The 24,801-nt window shown below is 40.0% G+C and overlaps 1 protein-coding gene across 4 annotated transcripts; it reads right to left on the bottom strand.

The window, feature by feature from the left end:
* Positions 1 to 7,283: 7,283 nt before the first annotated feature.
* On the bottom strand, positions 7,284 to 24,135 carry VPS4B (vacuolar protein sorting 4 homolog B). 4 transcript variants are annotated; one of them, XM_062496913.1, is made up of 12 exons: positions 24,019 to 24,034; positions 21,141 to 21,252; positions 20,814 to 20,911; positions 19,593 to 19,743; positions 18,258 to 18,325; positions 16,480 to 16,599; positions 16,109 to 16,265; positions 14,517 to 14,665; positions 14,264 to 14,345; positions 12,038 to 12,257; positions 9,322 to 9,459; positions 7,284 to 7,530 (listed from the first exon to the last, which is right to left on the bottom strand). In XM_062496913.1, the coding sequence occupies exons 3-12, from the start codon at positions 20,821 to 20,823 to the stop codon at positions 7,429 to 7,431; spliced, it is 1,197 nt and encodes a 398-aa protein (XP_062352897.1). In that variant the 5' UTR covers positions 20,824 to 20,911; positions 21,141 to 21,252; positions 24,019 to 24,034; the 3' UTR covers positions 7,284 to 7,428. The 4 variants fall into 4 exon arrangements, with proteins under 4 accessions (XP_062352897.1, XP_062352723.1, XP_062352813.1 ...); XM_062496739.1 differs by lacking the exon at positions 20,814 to 20,911 and having other exon boundaries at positions 24,019 to 24,135; XM_062496829.1 differs by having other exon boundaries at positions 19,593 to 20,911.
* Positions 24,136 to 24,801: the final 666 nt, after the last annotated feature.

Raw genomic sequence — 24,801 nt, 5'->3', positions numbered from 1 at the left:
GAGTCATTCTAATAATCAACAGTATTTCAAGATGTGACACGTGTCAGCTTTACTGGAGTTGCTCTGGCTTTCCACACATTCCCCCTGCAGCCTTCCACTTGTCAGCACTGCCATACAGCCTTTCCTCCTTTTCCAGTGAAATCATTTGCAACTCCTATCCTCACAGCTCTCCAGCAGTGTTGCAGCTGCCCCCTTTCCCCAGTGTCCTAAGGAAGAGCTGAATGGCTGAGTGCATAAACCAAGAATCTGCCGACCAGAGGGATCAAAAATATGCATTGCCTGGAAATCTGTGCTTCAGGGGGATGGAAGAGGAGAAGATGCCAGTGCTGTGCTTACTGTGGGGTGACACACAACACCTCCGCTGAAAACTAGATAATGAGAGAAAGGGAAGAAGTTCACAGGCTTGAGAGCTCCCCTCCCTCTTTGTTCAACAAACTCAGATAAGAGTAATGTGAGGATTGCCATGGCTTCACCTTCCCTTGGCCCCTACTTGTCTAGAAAACCCACAGCTGCTGCAGTTACAGCTTCTAAGCTCCTATTATGATACTGTGACAGAGAGAGCTGTAATACAGAATTTCATCCATGGGGAAATTAGTTCCTTGGTCACTATATCTTTCTAGGTTTACAGGTAGAAACTCTAGGCAGACAGCTAAAGGAGGGAGACTTTTCTGGCTGTTTACAACTGTATCCCTTAGGAATTACCATTGAAGCTACTGCACTGCTTGCTCAATGTTTGTATCATGTTTTGCATTCCCTCAGAGACAGTCTTTATCTATTATTGTCATCATTACCTTCCTGGATATGTATTGTCATGAATGCTTTCACTTTTTAGCCAGATAGGGAACATTTTTGTAGTTAAATTTGCAGCAACTTCTGGCCTATGTCTACTCAGCAACTTGGTGATGAAGTTGCTCCGCCCAAGCTGCTAATGTGTTTCTCAAAAATAGGGATAATTTTCTGCTTTTTATCATGCCTTTGGAAACACCTCCATGTAATCTTTAAAGATTGGCAGGTCCTAAACTTTAGTGAGTCTTCTCTGCTTCAAAACTAAGCTACCAGTTATACCACCCCATTTAAGCCATGGCTATTATGCTCATGTTGATATGACTCCATCTCGTTACAAAAGGCCAAATTAATGATTTGCAGTCCTGGTAGGCCTCTGGTTTTCTCAAAAACTTACCTTTTGTAGGTGACCTTAGGTAGTTGCTGTGCTTGCAAACCACCACCACATCGCTCCCCAGGTTTTCTTTGTGCCTCTCACTGACAACTCGTTTCTAGAGCTGCTTGCCCTACTCCATGCTGCTGCATGGGACAGCATGGTGCTCTCCCATTGCTCTTTGCTTTATAGCTGCACTCTTAAAAATAGTGGAAGAACTGAGATTACCTCCTCCAGGTTCATGCCAGGTCCTCTGTCAAAGTAATTCAGACAACTTTGTTTGCTCAATCTTTTAACATGAATTAAGTCTGTTTCCAGTTCCAGGTAACACACAGGATATCGACAGCACTGGCAAGAGGCTGGTGTTTATTTCTTGAATGAAATTACACAACCTCTGTTCTTGCCATCAGTCCCTGCTACTTTATCTTTGGCACGCACTGCAGAGAAGTTGCTGCTGTGCAATGGAAATTTAGATGTCTCGTACATAGCTCTGTTTTCCCCCTCTAACCCAAGAAACAGGTACAAAGCAGGTTGCTGAACACAAGCAATTCAACCATTCCCCGCCTTGCATTGGTACCAACTACATCAGAGTTGCTTGTGCTCCTCCAAGTCCGTCTCCATCCTCTAACAACAGCACAGCCCATTGCCTTCCTGCTGTCAGCTTGGGAAAGAACAGTATGTACAGATGGGCCTGTTGCTTTGAAGGGGAAAACAGAGACACTCTGTCAGCTTCTGATTTTTTGGATATAAACTTGCTTTGCTGTAAACACTGGAGAAATATTGGAACATAAAGAGCTTTGAAATAAGATTTAAAAAGAAATCAGTGCTTTATCTTCTGTTTGAGAAAGGAAAAAAATGGTTTGAAGGACAGAGGGTAAGTCAGATAAAAAAAAAAAGAAACCAAAATTAAAAAAGAAAAAAGTGAAAACCCCTGAAAATTAGTCAAAAGCAACAGGAAAGAGGCAGGCAAAAATTGCCAATTAACATTCACATCAAAGAAAAATTCTCATCAAAACCTTTTTCTTCATGTAAGAAGCATCACGCATTTCCAGTATGCACTGCAGTGAAGCGAGCACACTTTCCACAAAAGAAGGCCCAGGAGAATAAACCAACAGCCTCAAAGCTTGTGGAAACCATTTTACACATTTTATACAACTAGGACAAAACCCCATAGGAGCCCTGAGTATCAGCATCACTGCCCTTGTTCACCAGTCAACTTGGAGCCTGTGCCAGCTCCAGGGGATCTGATGCACAGACCCTACACGTGTTTCTGTGGATTCATGTACCCCATGTAGAGCCTCAGGCTGCCCAGGATGAGCTACACCACTATGTCCCACTGCCCCACAGAAACCCCATAAATGCTCCAGCATTTTAATTTAAACATTTTAGAATTAGAGCAACAGAACAAGGCAGGACACAAACATACTGGTCCACAGCAAAACAAGAGCAGGCATAAGGATTAAAACAGTAATAACTTCTTTGCTGTTCAGTTGTCTATGGAGCAACTAATAGCTACAATAAATTAATTAAAACATCATTAAAACTTCAAGTGAGGTCATGCTCAGTCAGGCAAGAGCATTTCAACTGGCAACTTCAATGGGACATTTGAAAACAGTGATCAGTTAATTTTTCCAGGTTTTCTAAAATCTTACATAAAGAAAAAGTCTTGATAGGTCAGAGCCTCCCTGCTACAGCCCATGCTCTAGCTTTCAAGGAGAGGAAGAAGAAATTATAATTTGAACTCCTATAGTTTTAATTTTTTCTTAACTTTCTATTGGGCAAACAATTCACCTGGATCTGCTAGAGCCTAAGTCACAGATGCAAGTAACAGTCCCTATTTGCCACTGTATTTCCTGAATGAGATGGTGATATTTATAGCCACTTTCCCAGCCTCTTGGCTAGCTGACTCTCTACTGCTGAGACATGGACAGAGAAGCAGCAGAAGGCAACTACTCCAGCTGAGATTTTTGTAACAAATTACCTGTGGACAGTCATTGGGCCAACAACAGTGAGTCAGAGGAAATTACTGTTTATAGTTGACAGAATGCATGTGACACTGAGCATGTTTGAAAGCAAAGTCCCTGCCTTGAATAGCTTGGATTTAAATGAGTTGAGGCAGCAGAGGAGGAGTGAGGGCAAGCAAAAGCAAGTCCTGCCAATTCAGGTTACAGTGCCTGATAATAGGTCACCAAGCAGGAAAGAAAACTCTGGCTGCATTATCAACATCAGGCCTGTGTCAGGTGTCAGTGACTTATTTCCTGGAGGTGTCTCAAAACACAACCAAAGCCTATTTAGAAGGGAGCCAAGCTCCTGCTATGATGCGGATAGGACATTCTATTGTGTTTCCGTAAGACTAATGGTCAAGAACTTCAGCTAAATAAGCTCAAAATCATCAAGTATTTCTGCAAAACACTAGCAGATTGTACAAATGGCAGGCAGGTACCATGCACAGGTGGCACAAATGGATGGCAATCCAGCATCCCTAAGCTCTGGATATGACAAAGGAAAGAAGTATCCTTGAGTGTTTATTCATTAAGTTGGAGCCTCTCAGGTAGGAAGGCTGCAAAGGCAAGTAAACAGAAAATGTCACAAACCAGCAACCTAATCGAAAAGCTCCCATCAGAAGGGTGTGTGTGCACATTGAAGTAAGGAGGGAGAGGAGGAATTCCAATTAGGTCACAAGGACCAAAAGATAAAAACAGGACAATCTTATCTAATACCTGGCCTGTCACTACAGAAAAGCCAGGACAGAGGATGAACGACCAATTAAAAGAGTTTTTACACAGCTAATGATGATGACAGAGGATTTGTGGAATAAAATCCCTAGATTAGTACGTTAATAAAAAGCTAAAGAAAAATTGAAGGGGTAAGCAGTGAAGCTACGCCACAAGAGCTACAACAAAAGCTGCCTGCTCAAGAATAAAAGTAACAATGTTTTAATAAGAATTAATTATCTGCTGGAATAGCAGCATGCCATGAAACAAACAGTCCACTGAGTTCTTGCAATAGTTTACCTAAGTTACAGGAATGGCTTTAAGTCGACCATGATTACTAGGGTGAATCCAGTTAAGACCAAAAACATGTATGGAAGCCAATCTTGCAACAAGCCTGTCATTCTGGAGGAAGGAAAGAATAAACAGCAAAATGAAGACGTTTCTGCATATTTCAACAAATTCAGAACTATTAAATAGCTTCCTGTCAAGATAATCCTCAGAAAAAAAAACAATTAAAAAGTGGAATATTCTTATTAAGAACACTAAATAAACACCAAAAGTATATCAAAACACCTGAGCAGAGAATATTCAGCAGCTTCTTTGCTTCAGTTGACAAAAAGAGCAAGTTCTGACAGGCAGGAAGATGAAAAAAGCAGATTCCAGAGTATCTTTCTCAACTACATTTGTTCTACTCCACTAATTAAAACAAAAGCATATGAGTATATTCAAAGACCAGCAGACTTGAAAAACCAAAGAAAACCTCAAGAGATTTACAGAAAACTGAAAAGATTTGTACGTTTTTGTTATGACAGACAAGGACAAAAAGGCAACACCTAAATCAAATTACTCTGGAACTTGACATCAGTCAGGGAATGCAGGAAAAAAGAAATTGATTTAGTGAGCTATTCTAACCCTGTAAATATGTGCATCAAGAGATAGACCACAAATGGTAGGGAATCCAAAACAATGTCAGTGTGAAGAAACCATCTGTGAAGGACACAAAAACATACAGAAGTGATTTAATTGAAAAATTATTTTACACAGAGGAAGGAAAATGACATTTTTTCGTACTGCAGTCAGAGTAAGCAGTAACACCAGAAGGAATGAAAAAAATTTGTAAGCTAACCAGCCAAAGATCGAACCGCATTAAAAATGTACAACTCATTTGTCCAGTATTTACAGGTTTTGATTATTCAAAGCAAATACAGCCTTTCATGAATTCTTTGATTTGGAGTATTCGCAATTAACACTGAAAACTAAAAAGTGATTTTGCACGCTCCCTTGTTTGGCTATCATCTGCTGTGGATACTTTGGCTAAGAAGCTTGGTGATATATATATATATTAATTTATCAAAATTTTACAAAGACAGCAAATCAAAAAGTTGCCCTTATAGCTGCAATTCTAAGCAGCAAAGTTTATTTGGAATATATTTCTAAAAACAACTTTCAACATCAAACAGTAAAGGTTCTGTTACAGATATCTGAGCAAGCAGCAAGATGTAAATTTAAAACATATAGTATATTTTTCTTTTGCATTAAAGATGTGACATTACACCATTAAGCATATGGAAGCCCATAGGACAAATAAGCTTACCACAAAAAGGAAAAAATAAACCAAAACCAAAACGTTCCTGAGAATTTTAAGATTGCAGGATTGCAGTAAGGACTCTCATTTTTCAAAAGGTCAAGAAATAAACGCTGCAGACAGTGGCTTCAAACCTCTGAACAACAGCCACGCTAGTATGTGGCTCACTTCGAGAGTGCTTGAAGAGAAAACTACAAATGAGATCTTGTTGCCATGAGGATTACATTTACTAACCATAGTTGCCTGTACCTCTGATGGAATTCCTGCCCTCACCCACTCCCTCTCCTGCCATCCCCTCAAAAGCTGATAGAAAGATTTACAGCCCCCTGATTCACATTTACACATTCTGATGTAAGACAAAGGTAAAGCTGTGTAACTGAAGGAAAAAATGCTTCATCATGTTAGTAAAAAAAAAGCTCAGCACCTTGCAGATCAATGAATATTTAACTATTTTGTTTGGCTATTAAACACAGAAACAAAAGTCTAAGAAGACAATAAAGCAGTAAAAACGTGAACATAACATTGAAGAAATACTCGACATAGGTGATATCGTACTACATTTTACTTCATTTAAGTACAGATAATGTCTCCCATCCTATGATTTATAAAGTACACAAAATATGTACATAAAAGAAACCAAAAACCCCATCAAAAGATGATCATATTTGTGCATATGTACATAGAACATACACACCTAAAATGTGCAAATTTCTTTTAATGCAAGTTAAACCAAAACATCTGTATGATAGAGTTGTACAATGATAATGGAAGATAGAGTATTCTAGATACCCTAATGGTGTTTCATATCTACAGCCAGTGCAAACTTACAAGGCACAAACTCAATGCTGATGCTGTAGTGTCCTAAGTTACATTCAGGCACATCTCCATTTGCAGTTCTGCAGAAAAAGAGCAATGGAAGTGCTACTTTTATACTAAACTGCCAGCCTTCTCTCCCAGTTAAAGCATTAAATTGATGTAACCTATATGTTACAATTACCAGTGGGGTTCCAGGTTAATTTATCACTGGAGAGGCTGTGGCTAAAACATCTGTTCTAATCTCCTTGCATGTGAAAGTATGCTATTTCCCAAAATACCTTCCAGACATTCTCCAAAGACTACATATACCTTGCCAGCCTCAACATGTGGCATCTTAGAGGACATTACTAACACTTTTTTCTACGTTTAGTCAAAACTTCACCAGGAAGAGAATCCAGATTTTAAAAACCAAAACATCAAATAAAGCAAATCCCCCAAGAACAGCCAGCAAAACACCTTCTGAGTTACTTGCATTTAACAAACTTGTATTAAATTGCATAGTGACAGTGTGTACCAGCTAGTAAAGAACTAAAACCAAAATCTTGCTTTTTAAAGCAAAATTTTAACAGAGCATAGCAGAAAAAAAGCCAAATAACAGGTCTATCAATATTTAATCAGAGTACTGGCCCATGTAGTCTTATCCTCACAGTGTCTTCTTTCTTAAACAGCAAACCCACACTTGCAGTATGCTTGATTAGAAAATGTTGTTGCATTTTCCTAAACGAAATGAAAGCAATTAATATGTATGCTGATTGACTGATACTGAAATCACCTGACAAATATGTTCTCTCCCACCCCTTAAAAAGGTCTTTGATCTTACTGGGAGTTTAAAAGTCACTGGTATCCAGGTCTAATTTACTGCCTAAAATGGAACTAGTAATTGAAAGCCTTCTAGTATTTATTAGACATGACAACATCACTGTGCTGTCTCACCCTAAAATTGCATTTTTGCATTATTTTTCAATAGAAGACATTTAATAGATATTTGAGGAAAACAATACAATACAAAAGCTTAAGGGTCTTTGCAAAGGTATCTTCTATTCCTTCTGCAAAGTAAGAAAGGGGTGATTTTTATTGGCATTTATTTGAAGTGCCATCAATAAAGACATGAGAATATTTTAAAAAGAAAGTTCTAACTCTTCACACACATCTTTGGTTTAGCCTTCTTGACCAAAGTCTTCTGTAAACTTCCTCAGCTTCTCCAGGTCCTGTTCATTAACTGTTGGTTTTGTGCTAGCAAGCGACCTGAGCATATCAGTCTGTCAGAAAAAAAACCAAAGAAACAAACATGTTTTCAGAAACAAGTATAGTACCACTGCTAGCAATTTTGCTGCCAGGACAAATATGCATGAAAAAAAAAACATTAAAAAGTTCCTATTAACATGGAACTTTAAGTAAGCCTGAACACTACTGCACAGAGGTAGCCTTTTGACCCTTCGAATACAGACAACCGTCAGTGAGTTTTCCAGTAACTTCCAGTAACAAAACCACAACCTCAGGTTTAGATTTAAGCCACTCATCCATTCAAATTTTATTAATATCTTTTTTTTAAAGAACTGAACTTCCTTTTCATCTGGTCAGTTACTATTTTCAACCCGTGATTAACTACCGCAGATTAAGTGGAAAAAAATCAGATGTTCCCATGTACTCTTCACAGTCCAGGAATGTAGAGCAGCAGTTTATGATTCATCTCTAGCAAAGTTTTACTGCTCATGACTGGTAATTTCTGTCTCTTCAACTCAGTCAATTTTCTAGATAAATATTTAGATGCTAGGAAATGGAGTTTAGGAAAAAAAAAACCACATAGGTCTATGAAGTTGAAAGCAGCAGTTAAAATATACTGTGAATAAAAAGGGTAAAGAAACCTAATCAATTCCCAGCCAAAGGCAACTGAAAGAAGTTGCCTCCTATTACTATAAAATTATGGGTAAAATCCAAAAATTAGTATAAAGATTTCCCACACACGGTAGTTGTCTCATCAGGCCAGAGCCACCCTGCTCAGAAAGAATTAAAGCCTTATCTTTTAAGGACAAGAACTGATTTTGGATGCTGAAACGTGCATCAGAGTGCAGGTACCATTAGAAGCACACAAGGAAATGCTGTCTTTAATTCCAGGAAATACTGATTAAAAATCCAAATAGGCCATGCAGGGCGAAGTTTTAGGGCAGGCCTGCACCTGCATAAATCCTTTTCTGCTTCCTCAGTATGCAAATACACACAGGAAATCCTTTTCTGAAATACACTGATGGTTCTGTTTACAAAGCAGTGCCTGTGAACCCCATGAAAAGCACTGATTTCTTCCATTCCTTACAGGACTGTTTGCACACAGGAAACTACAGCAACACAGATTTGTTATTAAGTGCTTCCCACAAACTTTCTACTTAAATTCAACATTTTCTTCTGCTGCTCTTAGGGAAAAATACAGAATGAGTGTTCAGCAATTATTTTTTTTCTTAATCAGTGAACGAAAACTGTCTTACATATTTTATTCCCTAGGCCAAAGCAAGTATTTTCATATGCACAAAGAAAGCAGCAGAAAGAGCTGTATCACCTATGATGAATTTTAACGTAGACTACCATTACATCCAAAAATCTTCTCACATTTTGGTGTTTATACTTGTATCTATTTCATGGGCAGTATTTACCTATAGAATATCACTGCTCAATTTACAGTGAATGTCATTTTCCATTTCCCAGTATTAATGCCACAGTGATGAGAAGAAAGTGTATCATGGTGCAGGAACCCTGCAGGTTCTGAAGGAATAAAAGCCAAGTGAAAGAACAGTGCAAGAGCCAGATACTGTCTATGGATGAAAGGATGGCAGCGGCATGCCAACAGACAAGAATAAGAAATGCTTATCAGGGATAGAGAGCTGTCTTTTTCATAAGCATGCCATACTGTAGTAACTTATGTCGAGAATTCAAATGTTATCTGGTATGCCCAGCATTTCTGAAAACATCTCATCCAATTGTCCTGAAAAAGACTCTTTACTTTAAAGCCTTTACAGAGTTCTGCCAAATGAGAAAGAAATGCTACAAAGAATACCTACCATGGAAACTTTAGGCTCCAGTAATTTATCACCTGGGACCTCCATCCATGTCATTTCTATGGCATCAACATCACCTGGAGAGCAAGGGGTGAATAAATCTACCATCATATTTGGATTAGACACTGATGGTCCTTTTACCTAAAAACAAGAAAACACTCAGTTTATAGGAGTTATTTTTGGAGACAGAAACCAGAAGCCGAACAGCACCCAAAGCAAAAAGAGTTCCTTGATTTTATGCAGCTGCCCTACCCATTGGGAACACGTCCTGTGAAAGAGAAATTGTACAAGTGTACTGCTATTATCCACCTTGAAAACAGCAGCTGTAGCCAGATGCTTAAATTCACATCAGGTCAAATCCCAGAAGCCACATTCTTTTAAGGCTGAGGATTTCTGTGGCAAACTGACAGGCCAGGAAATCTGCTGGGTGAAGACCACCCTTCCTGATCCGTAGTCCCTTTAGGAGTTCGTTCATCTCTAGTTAACAGCTCTCTGAAAGCCTCCCAGTGCTTTTCGCTCTGACATCCCCCCTTCCCGAGCTCCCAGCACCTTTCCCGGCACCACCCGAGCAGCGCTCCAGCTAAAACATCGCCACCTAGTGGGAGAACAAAACAGCCTTCCCTCCCTCCCCCGCCCAGTCAGACAGACCAAAAAAAGCTGCACCGGGTATCTGCTCCCTTTCTCCAGCACACTATTCCCTGCAGCACCACACACCCATGGGAACCAGGAGCATACGCAGAACTTAAAGGAAAACACGGTAAGTGGCTACGGACAGAACTGGATTTGCTATTCCAAGCTGCATTTAGAGAGAGATACTGGGGAGCAGATTGTAATATTCAAAATGCACTCTGACAAACCTGCATTATCACATATGGCAAGGAAAGGTTTACAGTTAATTACTGACAACTGAGGAAAGTGCTGCTGAACTGAGGCAAGTCATCTGTTACAAAGCAAATAATAACACTAAGATTTCACTTACAAAAACACTAAATCACATCCAATTAAAGCATTAACAATACAAGTGGAATCAACTTGGCTCATAAAAAGTATTGCAGTTGTGGTTTTTTCCCTTCCTTTCCTTTCTTGAGCAAAAATGGTTAAGATGCAAGAAGTGCTTTTGAAGTTGTTCTGCAAACTGTGACAACTGAGGTTATTTCATTGCTCCATAGCAAGCTGAAACAGCCCTTTAACCAGAAATGCCATTTTCATATAACATTAACAACAGATAAATACTCCAGACATCACTGCTTAAGGGAAGGAAGCATCTAGAAAATCCTTGATATAGCAAAGTAATTGTTTATTTATCAACAAATAGAGCTTACATCATGTTGTTACTGTGAGCTGTCCCCAGAAGTTAAACTTCCTGCCCTCTCATATTCTGGACCATACTGGATTTAAGTGTGTCTTTCAATCTTAAGCTGAATGAGTTCATAGGAAGAAACCACATTGAAAAAAAAAAGAGTCTCTTCAAAGTGAGTGTAGCTGCTTGGTTCAGGGCCCTTAACCCTTTTATGTCAGGTTGAGTTACTGGTAAAAAAACTGTAATTGTAACTGAGATGACAATAGAGCTGCTGCCAACACACCATACACGGTACTCAACACTTTAGGATTAAGGTTTTTCCTACCACACCTGCTCTTTTATGAAGCAACAAATTAAAACTTCCTTTTACAGCAACTAGCACCTCTGCAGAATATCCTGACCCACCTTCACCCAAGAAACATGAATTTCCATAAAAATCTAAAAATATTAACAAAAAGTACCTTTAGTCTGGGTCTACTCTAAAATATGCTGCATAGCAAAATAAAATTTTATTCAACTGATACACATTGTATGTATTTTAACCTCTGTTTATAACCATTGATATTATCACTCTTTTTTTTTTTTTTTTCTTTTAAGAGTTTAATAGTTTACAGGGAACAATAAATTTGACTGAACAAGGCTCATCTGTGCAAATTCTCCAGGGGAAAAACATTCCCAGATGTAATGGATTTAGACTGGTGGTAAAGAATGCCAATTAGTTCTCCTTCAGATAAAGTTTCTGAGATCCAAATATTGTGAAGAAATGTTACTTAAGTCAATACATATAGATATATAGATAGAGATATAGAGAGAGAGATAATTGGAAGATAAGCCAAACAATATAGTTTGAATAGGCTCTTTGGTGCATACCTATCTAAAAGTAAACTGGTTTCTACATTACAGCAGTGTATATGAAACAGACCCAGACCTTGCTCAGTTGTGTTGCATCTTTACTAGTGTAATTGAATCAATGTTTCTACCAGAACTCTACAAGAACCTTAATTCTTCAGTTTGAAAAATATGCCAAGTAAACAGAATGTGCTTAAGTATAATCCATCTGTTCTCAAGTGGATGAGGGATACATTAATTTTTTTTCCCCAGCATGTTAAGAACCACTTAACTTGAAATAGAAAAAGAGCACTTCTGTAACATTGCCATTTAAATGGCAAACTGAATGCTTTTAACACTCTCTAGAGACATTAAGAGTCAGAGCATGAATATTCAGAAATTAGCTCCACCAGACTTATGGCAGGACTGGGGCGGGGGGACAGGGGAAGAAAGAACAGTTCTCCCCAGAAAGGGACATTTCATCAACATGCAGTATTACCCCAAACCAAATTCAGTTTCTTCCCAAGGAATTTTCAAATTAAAACTATTCTTATAGATGAAATAACTTGAAAAATTTTGATTCCTACTTACTTTTTTAAAGTGAGTTGCTGACTGCACTTTTCTAACAGGCTGCATCAGTGCATCACGGACAATGACGCTTATATCTGCACCAGAATAGCCCTCAGTTCTTTTCCCAAGCTCTCGATAATCTGAGTCTTTTAGCTCATTTGGAGTTGACCCAAGGTGAAGTCTGAACATTGCAGCCCTGGCATGGTCTTCAGGCAAAGAAATATAAATACGCTTCTCAAACCTGGTTTAAAAAAGACAAAAACAAAAGTGTTCCCAAGATGCCAGCTCATGCAGATGCACAGTGGAAAAGGCTCATGCAAATGACTCTGCTCTTAGCAATAATATAAAGACGCAGTTTCAGTAAAACAAACCTTTTAAAAAAAATCTGAGGCAAATATTCAGCAACCTGTTCTTATAAATAATACTTTAGCTAGTATAGGCTCACATCCAGAATATAACAACTGCTTCCTTTACATTAAAAAGCCACCTCTTCAGACTGACGTTTTTCCAGCAGAGCTTGAGACTTAAAGGAAAAAAAAATCAAAACCTGAGAGGAAGTCTTTAAGTGTTAAAGTGTATATGAACACATTTCACACTCAAAGAAAGAACTGCTTGATAACAAGCTAATGAAACAATTTTCTACAGTCTCCAACTAAATTAAGAAAACACCATAGATAGAAGCAAATTTGAAGTCATTCTCAAGACAACACTGTTAACTGCAGTTGCTCCTTTGAAGCAGCATCTGTCCTCAGAGTGGAGATTACCTCCCACCAACTAAGTAAGAGCAACTCCAAATTCTGCTGGACACCCTTAACCTGATATACATGACAAAATTATCCAAATCCATGAAAATTAATTTCACTACAGCCATTTTTGTACAAGTTCTTTTAAGTCCTGTGGGCAAGAGCTAGGGAATTTCTCTTTCATGTTGCTGAGTAAGAAAATTGTTTGGGTTGAGAGGGACCTTGAAGACCATCTAGTACCAGGGACATCTTCCCCTAGACCAGCTTACTCCAAGCCCCATCCAACCTAGCCTTGAACACTTCCAGTGATGGGACATCCACAACTTCTCTGGGCAACCTGTGCCAGTGTCTCACCACTCTCATAAAAAATTTCTTCCTTATGCCCAACCTAAACCCATCCTCTTTGAGTCGGAACAACTGCCCCTTGTCCTCGCATCTGCAAGCCTGGGAAAAAAAAAACAAGGAACATCTCTCCACCTTTCTAGTAAGTTCCCTTTACATACTGAAAAGCCACAATAAGGTATCTCTGGGTCCTTCTCTTCTCCAGGCTGAACACCCCCACTCTTATAGCCTGCCTTCAGAGGAAAGGTGTTCTGATCATTTTTGTGGCCTCCTTCTGAACACACTCTATCAGGTCCATCCGTGTCTTTTACTGTGGATGCCAACCAAAGCTGGAATTTCAAGAATGACTTGAAATTTTCAGCAACACCTTCACTTCTAAATCTGGCTCATGCAACACTAGAGTCATGCAGGCGGGAAGTGACATCTGGAGGTGACCTGGTCCAACCCCAAATAAAACTGAAGTACGGCCAGCTTGAATACAGTATATAAATAAAACTCAGTGTCAGTCACCAAAAAAAAAAAAATCGATGGTTTAGCCAACAAAAATGGCCATTATCCAAGCTGTGTCCTCATCACAACATAATCTTATTTGTCACATAACTGCATCTGTCCTCTTCTTGTTCTGCAGCTCAGAGAAAGATCCAAATATTCAGGTACAGGCAGTCCTGTACTTGCAAAAATCCTTTATCTGTAAAACACCAGATAAAATCAGAAGTTATGCCTGACCAGTAGAAAAAAGTGGTGTTTCACTGTAAGGTTACACCTTCATGAAAGAACTCAAGCTACTCACTGGTTCGTTAACAGCTGAAAAGGAAAGCTCTACCCCTTCTGAGGTGTGTATTTTCTAACTTGTCCCTAAGTCCCCCAGAAAACCAAAAAAGCAAGCAGAAAACTCCTGTTTCTTTAAGTATTATCATCTAACGAAGAAATCGGATAAACTACAGGGCAAATACAAGAGTGAATGACCTACCTCTCTCTAAAGGGGCAAGTGACTACCAGTTTAGCTAAGTCCACTTCATGGAACTGAGTTGCAGAACATTAGTTAAGTTTGCAAACATTTGTGTCTGCAAACATGAGCTGGATGAACACCTTAAGCACTCTCTGGCTGAAGGGTCACACAAGTTGTGAATTGCACACCATGAAAAGAAAAAAACCATCATACCTTCTCCTGATAGCAGAATCCAAAACCCAGGGTATGTTTGTTGCTCCTAAGACCAAGATTCCTTCATTGTCAACACCAACCCCTATATAAGGGCAGAAATAATTTCACAGTTTAGATGATAAACAGATACTGTTTTAAAAAGTAATGAAAATTTAATGGGGTGGAACTGCAGATATTTTTAGTGCTCTGATGCAAGCTACACTTAAAAATACATATATTCATTTTTCCAATTTTGAAAACCAAATAAACTTACCTTGCATCTGGACTAGAAATTCTGTTTTTATCCGTCTAGCAGCCTCGCTTTCATTTTCACTTCTTGACCCGCAGAGGGAATCTATCTCATCAATGAAGATGATAGAAGGTTTGTTTTCTCTGGCAAGCTGGAACAAGTTTTTCACTAATCTTAAAGAAGGAAACAGCTTCAGCTATATTAATAATTACAACAGAAGAAACACCTAACTTCAGATTGTGATACAGTCATCTCCTTTAGAGAAAGCAAGGGAAAAAAAATCATTAACATAAAGCTACTTAAAGACACAACATTCTTCCAGCTCCATGACTCAAAATAATACTGAATGAGAGAGGCCAGTATAATAAAATAAATTAAAAATATAGCGCTCCAGGCATGATTTTGCAAGATAAAGCCCTTTTCCAGTTTACACTTCTACATGACAACCTGAACTATACAAAACCACCAATTTAAAAAGATTCAAAAGAAAAAGGCTTTCTCTTAACATTTCTAACTTCAATTGATTCTAGAGATTTTGTAAGAAATAACATGCACCTTTACTTTATGCAACTTTACTTACTAAATAATTTTTGTATGACAAGAAATACTGGTTTCCAATCAAATAAACAAAACAACCTAATACAAACCCCCATATACTCTTAGCCATCTCTCATGAATACATCTTACTAGTTTAAAAAAGAAAAATAAATAGGAATGCGCTGGGAAATTCTTCATATTACAGCACTAAATCTCAGGCAATAGTCTCAAATTAAGTCAAGCATAAAATCTGATGCCAAGCTAGTCTCCAGCTAGTATTCCTTTTGCAACAGAAGAAAAGCAGCTTAAGGTTTCCAGCTTTCTGGGGAAAAAATAGTTCAAACACTTTATCTAACAGCCTTTCTTTGTCATTCTATCAACTTTAAATAATGTTGCTCAGTCATCCCACACTTCAAACTATTAAATCATGGTTGTAACAAGTATGCTTATCATTATATGAAAATCCTTTCCCTATAAATCCAGAGATTTTTATTAATTCAGGAAATCTCTTTTGGAAGACTAGATGGACAAATTCCTGGACTTCTAGACTGCAGCCAACCTGTCATTCCCGTTCTTCTGGCTTCCTGGTCTTCTTCAACAGTAACAAATGAAGAGTTAGCATAGGGACCCACAAAACTTCATTTCATGGCTGCTCCTCTCCTTCAACTTATCTTTGCAAGTCTCTTATTTCTTTCAGATTTTATTTGAAATTGGGATGAACAAAAAACCCACCTCCCCCTTGACAAAGAAATACCACACAGCTGCTGGGAGAGATGAGTGGGGAGATGCCAAGAAACAAAGTAACTCAGCACTTCAGACTGATACAGTGTACAGTCACAGCTGAATTCAGAAGAGAAATGAGCCCTGTGGTGCTCCCAAAAATCTTTTTGAGCAATGAAGAGTTTCTCAAAATGCAGCACATAATGGTATCTTTACATTGCACTGCAGCACAGAAACACCTATAGCTTGTTTTTAAAAAGACAACACCATTCCCTCAAATTCCTTACAGCAACTTATCTCACACTACAATCATTTCTTCTTGACCATGTTTTCCTGGACCTCTGGCAACTCCAACTTACTTTTCACTTTCGCCTAACCATTTTGAGACAAGGTCAGATGAAGATACTGAGAAGAAGGTAGAGTTGTTTGCTTCTGTTGCCACAGCCTTTGCTAAATAAGACTTTCCTGTTCCTGGTGGTCCAAATAAGAGAATGCCTCTCCAGGGTGTTCTCTTGCCTGCAAGAAAGAAACCAGCAGTTTTCAAAATACTATTTTCTCATTATGTTCCTCTAGGGTGCTTGGAGGTTTCCCACATCTATCCATGAAACTTCTGTCAGATAGATCAAAATCTCTTTGTTAAGAGATTGGCTTGAGTCTGTGAAACATTGGCACAACCCACTTCACAGGCCCCAGTGCCTGGCCAATAGTAAATAAATGCTGTAATCCTGACCTGTAAACAGGTGTGGAAATTTAATGGGAAGGATGACTGCTTCTTTAAGTGCCTCTTTGGCACCTTCAAGACCAGCAACATCACTCCATTTGACATTTGGTCGCTCCATAACAATTGCTCCTGTAAGAAAAGATTGTCTAAGTTAGAGATGTACATATCTTTTCACAATTACAATAATTTCCATTTGGCAAAAAGATAATTCTCTGCCCATGTCTATACTGAATAAAAACAAGGCATTTCTAGGATGATAGAAACAATTAATTCCATGAGTCAAATGGATGTTATTTTTACAGAAATCTGTCATATTAACACAATAAACCATGGATAACCAGAATATTTCTGAGTTAGTAGAAGTCCTGACACCATCTCATCACTAAACTACCAGTGCACCTTCAAAAAGATTTGAAATTTCATTTTAAACAATGTAGCTGCACTAACTCAGGATTTTTAAAGATTCTCCAGCAGATTAAATAACTTGTTGGTATCTCCAGACATGCAGTGAACAAACTGATCATCTAATGGAAAAGAGGTTTGAGAGCTAGGGCTGAAACTATCAGAAAAGTTATATGGATCCTGCTTAGCTGCAGAAGTATTTTCTTAGTCAAGGCACATTCAAAGTGTTTCACCAAGTCTCATCTTCCTCAATCAATGAGTCCACCCAACTGAGTGGCAATTTAGCCTTCTCTTCAGATTGGTTAGTCTGACACATTAAAAATTTTGTCTCAACTACTTCTAGATGGGAAAACGTTGAACTCAGGTAGTAATAGATTATTAGACCTGTAATATTAGATCCTGTAATCCTAGCCACTATTTCTACTATCTGAGGTCAGATTCATGTGGGAAGAAACGAAGTTTGTATAGCAAGAGACAGGATAGGACTTCAGTGCTCATCAATTTTCTGCCTCTTTAAAAAAAAAAAAGAGGAAACTGTCCCTTATAACTGTGCATAGGATTAAATAATGTGCAGAGAAGTAGAAAAAGCACAGCACAGTTTCCAGTGGTGATACAACAGCTCCTGAAATTACACAGGCACAAGATCTGGTAAATGCATTTGATCTTTGTTACAGTCAAAAACAGGAGAACAATGAGGTTTCTTCAGAACCATAAGCACCTTCTGGAAGGGAAGTTCTCAACCAAGAGTTCTTCATTATTAAAGGGAAATAAATATCAAAAATCCTCCTTTGTACTGCACACCAAACTGCTGGTAGCTGCTATACGTTGCTTCACTGACTGTGTTCTGTATTTGAGTTCAAAAACCCAAAGTTACACTACTGAACTGGGACAGCATCATCACTGCATGTAAGAAAACACTGCCTGTTATTATAAATGGGAAAGAATCCATTTTTATTGCTCCTAAAAATGAATACCAGTCTTGTGAAAACAGTTCTGCTTACACTAAGTATTTGTACCATCGCTTCCTTAGCCTCTAGGCAACATGCTAATGCACTTTGGAGCAAAAAAATACTAGATCAGTTTAGTCAATAGCTACCTGGGACTTTGCAACTTCTGTTGGGAAATGCTAGCTTGATAGGTGATACAATTTTAATATGAAGCACAGGGTGCAGGAGATAATACACATTTCAACATAGTCACTGTATAAGTTTGTGGCACACAAGTCCTTTTACTTCCATAAAGACTATGCTTTTGCACATGAAGATTACATACTAGCTGAGCCACTTAGAGACATTAAGTTAATGCATAAAATTGAGATGGCAAAAATACAGGAACTTGCTAGATTGTAGTGATCCCTATTTAAAGAAAAGGATGATTCAAAATACCTTGAAGTTGATTCTGTAGCTTCTTTTTTTCAGGGTCCTCTGATTCCCCTTCCCCATCACTGTCATTCCTGATATGGAAACAAAATGTTGAAATACAGTAACACAGACCGCTGTCTTAGGACATAAATCAAAATGCAAAAACCAGAAAACCCATCATGCTGAGGAACAAAAGAAACACTGAGATGCTTTCAGACCTCTACATGTTTACATGATTGTAGAAAAGCAGAAGTACACTTTTCTATGATTTCTTTCCAATTCACCATCCTTTGCCATTTCAACTTCCTCTTGAGGGTCTGAGCCCTCTTAACACATTTCTGTGTGCATTGAGCCAGCTTCTAGGAAAGCCCTTATATCCAGCAACACCGAGGTGCTGGAATGGTTTGTTTGTAGACATTGGCACTTCTCCTCCATCTGCACATGCAACAGGACTTGGCCAATTCCACCCAGTACTATGAAACTCCTGTCTTATCAGAGAAAAGGAAACTGGAATTTAAAGAAGGAAAAGAGACTAGAGAGTGAACAACTGGAGTGAAGGTCATGAAAATACATGTAGCCTTTGTGCTATTACCATTTCCTTCTATTATAATTAAGCAGAAGATGGTACAGCTCAAAAAATAAGGCTGATGAGATGAGCAGACATTGAAAAAGACTGAAAATCAGGTAAAGTTTTAAGAGACAACCGAGCACCTTTAGCTGACCAGAGCCCCTAGAAAGGGCAGTCCCACCGGAAGGTACAATCCTGAATCCTTCCTCTGCCCTATCCCCATAAAGTCAATAGCAAATGCAAAAGAGGCTGGGCTTGTTTGGGTGCTTGTTCAACTCTGATATGCAAAGTGACAAACAAATCTAAGAGAAGGGAAGCAGTGGAGAGACCAGGCAGCAGCAACACATTAGAGGGATTCAGTCCACCTTAGAGAACTTTACCCTAGATAGGGCTTTTCGCCTCTTATCAAGTGTGAGACAGATCAAACTCAGTAACCCCAGTAATCAGCAGCCTGAAATTATTTTCTAGTTGCTAAGTATTTAAGTGCAGAAAACCTTTAAAGGTCATCAGGCTCCTTGCCATTAAATCCAATAATCATTGCATTCAGCCATTAGTCTGAAGCAGCTTTCATTCTTCAGTGGATTTCCCATGCATATGTTCACATTTTAGTAAACAAGCACAGAAATGCTTGTGATGGTAATTCAAGTTATTTTTATTAGCCCACTGTATTTCAGCATTAGTAGTCATCTGAAGCATTCCAGAAACACGAGTAAAAATGACCTTTGAATAGTTGAAGTTTAGATTAAGCTGAGTTCGGGAAGTATTTTGCTTTACCTTCTCCAAAAACATACCCTTTTCCTTCAGCAGGACCAGACTCTTTAACTGGTTTTGGTGCAGTTTTTTCTCTCTTTTTCAGATATTCTTTCAGCTTTTCTGCTCGGTCCAAGTACTCTGTACATTTTGCTCTAATGCTCTGTTTTGCTTTATCACCCTGTGCTTCATCTAAGAGTTTGAAGAGAAACAATCGTTTGTAAACAGCAAAACACATGTGCATCAATCAAAAAACAAGACTAAAAAACCTGTCGTCTTTATCTCTTATCAGTGTACCTCTCTCAGGGCTCACCACATAACCAACATCTCAACTACTTAATTTTTTCACAACACCTTGGGAAGAACTGACCAGAAAGATGTCATCATGTACCAGAAATCAAATATTCACCTGAACATTGCGTTGGCTTAAAATTTGACTCTAAAGGATTAAGAACAACAAGCACTGGAAGCTCTTCTGTCAGCCTTTCAAGCTGCTAGACATTGCTTTAGTAATTGCTTTTCTAAAATAGCTACTCAAGAAGTTGCTTGTGCTAGGCAATTTTTATTTCGAACCATACTTGATTATTCCATAGCCTGCTATTTTTAAAAGATAAAGAAACATTACATGAAACATCTGAAAGAACGAGGTGTATTTCAACAGCCACGCTGTTCTTATAATCACTGTTATAGTAGTTCAAACCAACAATCAACATTTAACATGTCAGGTTTATGAGCTAAGTTTCCAAAAGCACATCAGTACTGTTAAAAGCACAGAAAGTGATATTCTGAGAACATCTGTAAGATTTAAATGGACAGAAACTGACATACACAGATTATCCTAATAATAAAGTACTATAAAGAAAACTTTTTTTTTTTCAAATCATGAAGATCTGTAAGTGACTTTTGTCAGGCAAGCAACCCTAGCCCACTTACATTAGGCCTGTACCCACATTAAGAAAGCCCACTCCTTGCATACAAACACTGAATGTGGCAAAAAAAAGGTACACAGAAGTGTGAAAAGGCATAAAACAATGAGAATATGGAAATAGAAGAAAAACTGTTACGTATAAGTCCATCTCATACATTTTCTTGGCCAAAATAAACAGCAACACTATGACATTAAGGAGTATAAAATGTCAACAGAAGGGCTTTAAAGGGCAAGCAGCATGAATTAAAGGAGCAAAAAGCACTCTGCAAATACAGCAAAGACTTAAATGTGGAACATGGTTTTCAGCACAACAGAAATACAGGGATCCCTGTACTTATTGTCATATTTCCTCGTGCAGTGGCCAGCTTGATACACTGCTACAAAAGTCCAGAGGAGAGACAGCAAACACCTGCCTCCTGTCTTAAAATAAACCTAAAACAAAACACAAGTAAAAAATAATCTGATTTCTTACAAGAATGGAGCAAGCACACATCACAGTAAAGGTAAAAGCTGCAAAATATATGACCTCAGTCAAACTACAATTAGCAAGTATCAACTGTTGATGAGAGCAAAAATTTAAATACTGATGTCAACATAAGAGATTACTCTTGTGCAATCTGACAACTAAACTCTACTTAATCATCCAACACACCACACTTACATTTAACAACATGGAGAAAATACTGCACAGCATGTTGGTACAAGCGGAAGGCTTCCTCATAGTTTCCTGCTTTATCTTCTTGTGCTGCCTTGCTAGCAAGATCTATTGCTTTCTGTAACACAAGCAAATAATTAATTGCTGTACAAGAGCATTTTCCATGATCAGAGACCATTTAAGCTGTTACTGTTCTTCTCTGGCCTGTTTTTTCTGCTCTTCGACATTCACCTCCTCAAAGTTGGAGGTAGTTGATTGTCTTAGGTGGTGTTTTGTACAAGACACAATTTTTCCATCCTTTTAGGATCAGTAGGATTTACAAACTGCTGAAATTCACTAGAACACAAAGTGCAAGTGGGAAGAACAAGTTTTTGTGCACTAAGCTGGAACTATTACTATTTGTCTATGCAGTCTGTCTTACCAATATCTTGCATTTATTATGGAAAGATTTGGAAATCCATTATAAGGCTTGGGTTTTGTTTTTTTTTTTTTTTAATCATAGACCTAGACACTTTGAACTATGATATAGATATGATATAGATGTATTGTTTAGAGTGTGGTTTAGGGGTGAACTTGACAGTCCTGGTTTAATGGTAGGACTTAATATTTTCCACCCTAAACAATTCTATGATTCTCTGACTGATGATATCAATAAATGCTGTAAACAGCAAAGTCAATACAGGAAGTACTTGATTACAATCACTGAAACTAGCACCATACTCTCCAAACATTTTGCTTGGAGACGTCTTCAAAGACCAGGTACTTGGCTTCTCTAGAAGGATTTAAGATTCTTGATAATCTAGTGAGAAACTAATTATCACTCTGGTGGGAGAGGAGAAAAAACCTCCGAAACAGAGAGAAAATGTACCCGTATCTCGAGCATGGCAGAGTTCTATGAGAAACTATGAATGGATTTTCACTTTATTTCTTCAGCTAGTTTCAAATAAATCTGACTGAGATCTAAGCCACCATATTGCACACACTGCCCTGTGGATTTATTATATCACAACTATTCCATTGGCCTTAAGTGCTTATTACTTTTTATTACACTTTCCTCCTTGGAATGCCACTTCAAGACAATTAAAACTGTCATTTTGACCACTGGTTCACTTAAGTTGAAAATAAGCAGTCAGCCAGAGTTAACCTACACCAACTAAATACTCTATAGTCCCTCACCTGTTTTTTTCCACATGTGGTTCCCTTTCCTAAGCATTGCTAGTATGCTCAGGATGGTTATGTAATGTCAGAGAGCGAGGCTGAGAGTTTGAACTGCAGCAAGGAGTTTGCATTAGACATTCCAGTACAGATACTCTTGCCACTACCTACACTCTGCTGTGTTTCAGGCAGAACAAAACTAGTTAGCCATGCAAGAAACAGCAAAATATTGCACTCTATTGCTTTGTGTTGCTGTCTTGGAACCAAAGATCATCTCAATAGATCTACCTGAAATCAAAGGTATTTAAAAACAATTAACCAATTAAACAGACTCTATGGCTCTGTTGTGCTGGAGCACTGTAAACATCTGTTTCTTCAGAACAGAACTGAAGTCTTTCCTTTTTGAAGGGGCCAGGAGCTGATGAGCAGTTTCCCAGGTATGAATGGACAGCTGCCTTGTTGTCCATTTTATGCTGACCCCCTTACACACCTCTGTGCACCATTCAAATCCAGCAACAGAGCAAAAACTAACCCCCCCGCAGTTATTTTCATATTAAGTTTTTAAATCCTGTCAGTAACATTATTTACCATGGGGCAGCCCAATAATTCCTGGATCCAGTACAACAAAGACAGTGATATGTGTGACATTAATTCCAAAGAATAAATCGCAAAGTTCATCTGCTAAAACAGAACTGTGAAAAAACATGGCATGTCACAGACCTGCTCCTCTGAAATAGGCAAAAGTCTGCATCACGCATTGCCTGGTTTTGCTATACTCTCTTTTTGTAAACAGCCAAAGACTATTACCTGGCTATAAGATTCTCAGCTCTAATACTTCATTACATCAGCTGCATCTTAGCCTGTTACTGTGAATAACACCACTGCTATCAAACAAAACATCATTATTACAAAGTTGTATGAACTAGGGCATAGATGGCCAGCTCTAACTATCCCTGAGGTACAAACTATGTTTTATGAGGCCATGGGTTTATAGTTTGATGAACACCACCCAAGGAAAGAATGTCAGCTTAAAGGAGTGTCATTCTTCTCCTGCTTAGTATAGACCCTGTAACATCTTCTCTAGCCTGGCCAGTGCACACATCACACTGCCAGCGTAAACACTGCATACAGAAACGATCACGGTTCAAACAGCCGAGGAGAAAAAAGGACTGTTTGGAACGCACTTATTTTCACTTCGGGGACAGTTCTGCCGGCCCGCCGCAGAACCGATTACACTCCTCAGCGAAGGTTAACATAAGCGGAACAGCAGAGCAGGCACGGGCTTCCTACAGCCACCAGCTGCCTTACGGCAACGCAAGCCAACCCCTGCGCCCAGACCGCAAGAGGCAACAGCGCTTCCCGGGCGGGCGCTAGGCCCCGCTGCCCGCGTCCCGCGGGGCCGGTGCCCCCAGGGACCCCCCCCTCCTCTTCACGGGACCCCCTCCCCAGGGTCTCACGGCCCGGGACGATGAGGGCTGACCTCGCGGGCTCTGCCACCCGAAACCCAAGGCGAGTGCCCCCCGCGCCCCCTCGGCTGCGCTGCCCGCGGCCCTCACGGCGGTGCTCCCGGCCCGCTGAGCGCGGAGCGTCCGCGCTCCTTGTGCCCGGGCTCCGCCCGCAGCCCCGGCCCGGGACACCCCCGGCCCCGCTTCTTCCTGGCACCGCCCCTCGCTCGCCGCCGCTCCCGGGTCCGCCCCGCGCCGGGCAGGGTCGGCGTCGCTCGCTCTACCTGCAGGTTGCTGGTGTTGGCCGCCATGGCGCAGCGGCGAGGGGAGGGAGCGTCAGGAGACTGGCGCGGGGAGCGGGCCCGGCTGCCGGTGGCGCAGCGCCCCCGCCCCACCGCCCGCGGAACCCGAACCCCGGCTCCGCCGCCGCTTCCGCACCGAGCGCCGCTTCCGCCTCCGCTTCCGGGCACGCCCCGAGCGCCCGGCCCGCCCCCGGCCGCGGGTGTTCGCGGGTCCGCGCTCCACGGCAGGGCGTGGGGGCCTGGAGCGGCCCTCTGGGCATCGTGCAGTCCGACATCCCGGCAAGGAAGAGCCACCTGGAGCGGCTGACACAGGCACGCACCTAGGTGGGGTTTGGAATGTCTCCACAGGACAGTCCGCCACCTCCCTGGGCAGCCTGTCCCCGTGCTCTGCCGCCCTCAATGTAAAGAAGTTCTTCCTCGTGTTGCGGTGGGACTACCTGTGTTTTAGTTTATGGCCACTGCTCCCCGTCCTGTCTCGGCACCGCCAGAAAGAGTCTGGTACCATCCTTTTGGCACCTGCGTTGGAGATACTTACATGCATTAAATAAGTTCCCCTCTCAGTCCTGTTTTCTCCAGATTAGCAGGCCCAGTCTTGTTCGATCCATCATGACAGAGTCATGAGCAAGTGTCACTCACCCGTGGGATAGTAATGACCATCAGGTGACGTGCGATGCTTACACGGAGTGGGGAGGAGGGAAGTGACTCAACACACAACCAATTCCAAACCAGTTCTGGAAAGCCAGCTTGCTGTATGGATGTAGGCAT

The sequence above is a fragment of the Cinclus cinclus genome, chromosome 1 (genome assembly GCF_963662255.1).
Source record: "Cinclus cinclus chromosome 1, bCinCin1.1, whole genome shotgun sequence".
NCBI lineage: Eukaryota > Metazoa > Chordata > Aves > Passeriformes > Cinclidae > Cinclus > Cinclus cinclus.
The sequence above is the reverse complement of the archived record's forward strand: the minus strand, read 5'-3'. Positions and strand labels throughout refer to the sequence as shown.

Bases quoted from the DNA above. Each gene is read 5' to 3' on its own strand.
- VPS4B (XM_062496655.1), bottom strand. From the start codon at position 21,312: ATGGTCTCTGATCATGGAAAATGCTCTTGTACAGCAATTAATTATTTG. The intron at 14,346-14,516 runs GTAAGTTTATTT...GCCCTTATATAG, and splicing joins ATTTCTAGTCCAGATGCAAG to GGGTTGGTGTTGACAATGAA. The intron at 12,258-14,263 runs GTATGATGGTTT...TTTTTAAACCAG, and splicing joins GATTCTGCTATCAGGAGAAG to GTTTGAGAAGCGTATTTATA.